Here is a 5041-nt window from a genome sequence, read left to right as displayed (position 1 = left end):
GCAACCCCACGGACACACCCAATCACGCATCCTTTGGTGATCAAAAAGGCACACACAGTCAAAAACACTATGGTCTGATGAAGTCACTTTCTCCTGTTCCTTCCCTTATTTATCATTCATTCCCAAACGTGTTCAAGAGGCCCCGGCAAGCTGCGGAGTGGGGTCACACCACCTGCCCCTGAATGGTCAGGGTTCCTGCTTTTCACCTTTGCCGTCCCCGCACACTAAATGGAATCGCAGAGCGGAATAGGCGAGGGTCTCCCAACCGCCTCAGTTTGCAAAGCAAGAAATGAGGGGCGGGAAGAGAGCGGGCCCTCAAAAGCGGTGGGAAAGCGGGGGGTACATCTTATTTCGACACAAGGCAGCTCTTCCCTGGTCCCCTGCATGGGAGTCCGGCCCGGCGGGGAAGCAGCGCTCCACTCCGCGGGCGGGGGCGCGTAAGCGCGGGGGAGGGGAGCGGAGCGCGGGCCTGGGGGGACCCCTCTCCCCGCTCTCTCCGCTCTCCCCCCTCCCGCCTCCGGTCCGCGGCCAACTTCGGCTCCCTCCCTTCGCCGGGGGCCGCCAGTCCTGGAGAAAGGTCGCTGGCCGCGGCTCGCGGCTGGGCTTCTCCGTGCGATCCCACACCAAACCCCACCAGCCGCCGGGTCTGGCACGAGTGCGCACGACGCAGCAGCCGCAGACGTCAGCGGGCCCCGCTTCCAGACCCTTCCGCAGCGCCCGTGACTGCCGCAGGCGGGGTGGGGGGGGGCTGACTCCGCCCCATGCTCGTCTCCAACCGACCAATCGGCGCCCTCTGGGGGCGGGACCGGCGGCCTGAGGCCCCGCCCCGCCCCTTCTAATAAATGTGGCCGCGCACAGTTTCTCGCAAACGTCTGCGGCCCTAGCAGGAGGAAGATAATGCAAAGTGCCATGTTCCTGGCTGTCCAGCACGACTGCGGATCCATGGACAAGAGCTCCGGCAACAGCCCCAAGAGCGAGGAGAAGCGGGAAAAAATGAAGCGGACCCTGTGAGTATGGCTTCTCTCCCGCCCCTCGCTGCGGACCTGGCTCTCCGGGTTGCTGCAAACGTGCTACATTTCGGCTCGGTTTGGATTGACATTAGGAAACTGTAACCTGCGCTCCTGCAGGGGGGAAAAAAAAATGTGGAAAAGGTCAATTTGCTAAGTAAGGTTAAATCCGTGTGGTATGTACTGATTTCGTTATGTGAGCAAAGGAGTCTCGGTAGTTTAGGAATTGAGAAAATTTTTGAACAGGAGGCGGTGGTAGATGCGCCTGAGAAATTGCAGGTTGGCTTTTTGTCCCCTGCATTTACGATAACATCCGAGAATCCTGCGGCCGAAGGGCATCCCCAGAAATGGTACCTTGCATTGTAAGTTTTGATCAGCTTACACAGCTTCTGGAAGGAGTATTTTCATTACTTCTGATTATATTCGTTTTAAAAAATGGAACTGCATATCTGACCCATCAAAGACTGAAACGAATCCTTGTTGTGCATGATCTGATTAAAATGAGTGTTGTAGGTGGGGGGGGGGGGGGGTGTCAGTCATACACACACACACACACACACACACACACTCACCCACACCTACCTCCCTCATGGCTTCTAGTGTGGTCCAGAGCCTCCTGCTCTAGGGGAAATGAATGCTGACTGGCTCCAGGCAGTTCCACTGGAAGTTTCAAGTGTGAAATGTCTCAGAATTATAATTAAGGCTGCAGAAAAACTGCTGCCTTTTGTGGGCCAGAAATAGCATCTGCCTTTTGAAGTATGCCAACTAAATTCATTTAACTACCCTAGTCATTTTAAGTAGTCTTACTCTTGGTTATAAAAGTAGTACTTCTGTTGAGATGAATGGATGAAACTGTGTTCAGCACGTAGGTGCTAGGTTTAAATGTAAAATGCGTAAGACTGACTTGAAGAGTTCTTGTTTTGTCTTATTTGGTTGGTAGCTACTGGGTGACTTTATTTGGTAAAAATGCCTCCAACTGCAGTAGCAATGTAAAATGTTCCCACTTAGTGAGTATCTTTTTCTTTTTTTTTTTTTTAGATTAAAAGATTGGAAGACCCGTTTGAGCTACTTCTTACAAAATTCATCCTCTCCTGGGAAGCCCAAAACTGGCAAGAAAAGCAAACAGCAAACGTTCATCAAGTAAGTTGAAGATCTTGTACTTAGAAATGTGAATCACTTGCTGCTGTGCTGGAAAGAGGAACTGTGATGTGCCCAAGCTCACATGCAGACTTTCTCTTGCAGGCCTTCCCCTGAGGAAGCACAACTGTGGTCAGAAGCATTTGATGAGCTGCTAGCCAGTAAATGTAAGTTAACCTGTTGAATTTGATCCATTTCAAGTATCACACATCTAGAAAAAGCTGTTCGCACAACAGAAAAGCAGACTGCCCAAGGGGAGTTCAGCTTTATAATCGCTAAAAATATAATGCCTATTTTTCTCCTTTATTTCCTAGTATTTAACCATGGAAATGCATGGTTTATTCACTGTAGACAGGGAAGAAAAACTAGCCAGAATTATAATGGCAGTTCCTCTTCCTTAGGGTTGAATTAGCTTTTCCATTGCATACAATGTTTCCAGGAGGTTTAGTTCCCAGAGAATTTAGGTTCCCATATAAATATTTGCATTAATAGCAAAGTTAACTATTTATATTTTTGTAGCAGTGCACCAACTTAAGCATTTTGCCTATTAGCATCTTAGCCTTTAAAGAGCTAAATTGAGAGGATTACAAGTTTGAGTGAAATCAAGAAAATTGCTATCATCTAGAAATAATAAAATATAGGAGTGGGAAAATGGTAGTTCTGGAAAAAATTGAAGGGATGAATTGGTCACCCAGTTCACATTCTGTATACTTTTTTCCTCCTCTTTCCCCAGATGGTCTTGCTGCATTCAGGGCTTTTTTAAAATCTGAGTTTTGTGAAGAAAATATTGAATTCTGGCTGGCCTGTGAAGACTTCAAAAAAACCAAGTCACCCCAAAAACTGTCCTCCAAAGCAAGGAAAATATATACTGATTTCATAGAAAAAGAAGCTCCAAAAGAGGTAAGGGGGAAACAGTGTTCTTCATTGCAGCATATTTTGAACACTCTTAGCACCAACATAAAACAAAAGACATCAAATTAAATTAAAGGCCAGGGGACTCGGGGGCGGGGAGTTAAATGGTTTTTAGAAACTAATTCTGGTTTTTAATTAGATTGATTTTATTTCTTAAATGACCTGGCTAATGAAGCTTATCACACACTGTAGTTTTTGCTTCTTGTTTTCAAATATCATACAGGTATCAATCTCTAGTTCTGAATATGGAATAAACCACTTTTTTTTTTAATTTCAGATAAACATAGATTTTCAAACCAAAACTCTGATTGCTCAAAATATACAAGAAGCTACAAGTGGCTGCTTTACAACTGCCCAGAAGAGGGTCTACAGCTTGATGGAGAACAACTCTTATCCCCGTTTCTTGGAGTCAGAATTTTACCAGGACTTGTGTAAAAAGCCTCAGATCACCACTGAGCCCCACACCACATGAGCTGAGAAAGGGAGCCGAATATGGAGGACATTTCATTTTTTTCCTAAGGGGAAAGGCTGTGACCTGCCAAAAAGACTGACCTTGAATTTAGCCTGGGTGTTCAGGAAACATCACTCAGAACTATTGATTCAGAGTTAGTGCATCAGGAAGGTGGTAACTGTCTAGGAGAAGCTTGTATTGGGACAGCTTCCGTAGCTGTGTCCAGGACACAGGGAGAAAGTGGTCTACATGTGGTGTGTCTCACACTGGGAAGGCAGAAATAGGAATGTGAGACCCCAAGGTAGGATGTGATACTGTTGGTCCAAAAGCATTTAAAAATCAATAGGTCTGGGATTATGTGGCCTTAGCTAGCTGGCTGTGTATCTTTCCCTAAATCAGTCCATGTTACCACATAGTGGTTTTAGTTTTAGTTATTTAGGAGTAAGTAATGTTAAAATGTTTACTGTGTGCAAGGGTGTTGAAGTTCTTATGACTACAGATCATCAGTACTGTTGTCTCATGTAACACTAAAACTGAAACGGTCTGTATTTGAATTGTTCACGTGGTGTAATAGAATGAGTGCTGTCGTGTAGGAAACTCCATTGTCCATGATGAGTGCCAAAAACTGTCCTGAAGGCAGCTAAACTTTGACGTGGTCTTTGAATACATTTAATAAATTTATTTTGATAAATAATGTTGAGTATTTGGTTCAGATATTGGGGGGGTTTTGTGGGTTGTTGGAGGAGAGGGGATTGTTAAACTGGAAATACGGCAGATACAAGGGAAACCTCTTTCCAGTAACCAAGAGTATCGTAGGTGATGTGCCTGTTCCATAAAAACGGACAGTGGTCAGAAATGAGAAGTGATAGGAGTATGCCTTCTCTGCAGTTACCTCTTTTTTAAACCTAATAAAGATTATGAAAGCCAGACCACCTCCTTAAAACCACTCTGGGGTCAAAATTTCTAATATAACCTTACCAAAAAAAAAAATCAAGCTTATTTTTAATAAAAACAAACAAAAAATTACCTTAAAGCCCTTCCTGGATATCTACTAAAGACTAGCTAAGTATAAGAAGTAAAATAATAGGGGCACCTGGGTGGCTTAGTGGGTTAAGCCTCTGCCTTCGGCTCAGGTCATGGTCTCAGGGTCCTGGGATGGAGCCCTGCATTGGGCTTTCTGCTCAGCAGGGAGCTGGCTTCCCCCTCTTGCTCTGACTGCCTCTCTGCCTACTTGTGATCTCTGTCAAATGACTAAAATCTTTTTTTTTTTTATAAAGATTTTATTTATTTATTTGAGAGAGAGACAGTGAGAGAGAGCATGAACAAGGAGAAGGTCAGAGGGAGAAGCAGACTCTGCATGGAGCTAGGAGCCCGATGTGGGACTCCATCCCAGGACTCCGGGATCATGACCTGAGCCGAAGGCAGTCGTCCAAACAACTGAGCCACCCAGGCGTCCCATGACTAAAATCTTTAAAAAAAAAAAAAAAAAAAAAAGTAAAATAATATAATGTAGACAAAGCACCAGAGTAATTCA

At 45.1% G+C, this 5041-nt stretch overlaps 1 protein-coding gene across 1 annotated transcript; it reads left to right on the top strand.

Moving 5' to 3' along the window:
• The first annotated feature begins 814 nt into the window (after nucleotides 1–814).
• On the top strand, nucleotides 815–4201 carry RGS2 (regulator of G protein signaling 2). The gene is made up of 5 exons (XM_082703961.1): nucleotides 815–1007; nucleotides 2046–2147; nucleotides 2250–2311; nucleotides 2878–3044; nucleotides 3334–4201. Exons 1-5 carry the CDS (start codon nucleotides 898–900, stop codon nucleotides 3526–3528), a joined length of 636 nt encoding a protein of 211 aa, XP_082560087.1. The 5' UTR covers nucleotides 815–897; the 3' UTR covers nucleotides 3529–4201.
• Nucleotides 4202–5041: the final 840 nt, after the last annotated feature.

The sequence above is a fragment of the Mustela nivalis genome (assembly GCF_964662115.1).
Source record: "Mustela nivalis genome assembly, chromosome: 16".
In the NCBI taxonomy this organism is placed as follows: Eukaryota; Metazoa; Chordata; class Mammalia; order Carnivora; family Mustelidae; genus Mustela; species Mustela nivalis.
Note: the sequence above shows the minus strand (reverse complement) of the source record. Positions and strands in the feature narration are given on the sequence as shown.

Coding starts and splice junctions, on each gene's coding strand:
- RGS2 (XM_082703961.1), top strand. CDS start 898: ATGCAAAGTGCCATGTTCCTGGCTGTCCAGCACGACTGCGGATCCATG. Junction 2,148..2,249: donor AAACAGCAAACGTTCATCAA/GTAAGTTGAAGA, acceptor TTTCTCTTGCAG/GCCTTCCCCTGAGGAAGCAC. Junction 2,312..2,877: donor TGAGCTGCTAGCCAGTAAAT/GTAAGTTAACCT, acceptor CTCTTTCCCCAG/ATGGTCTTGCTGCATTCAGG.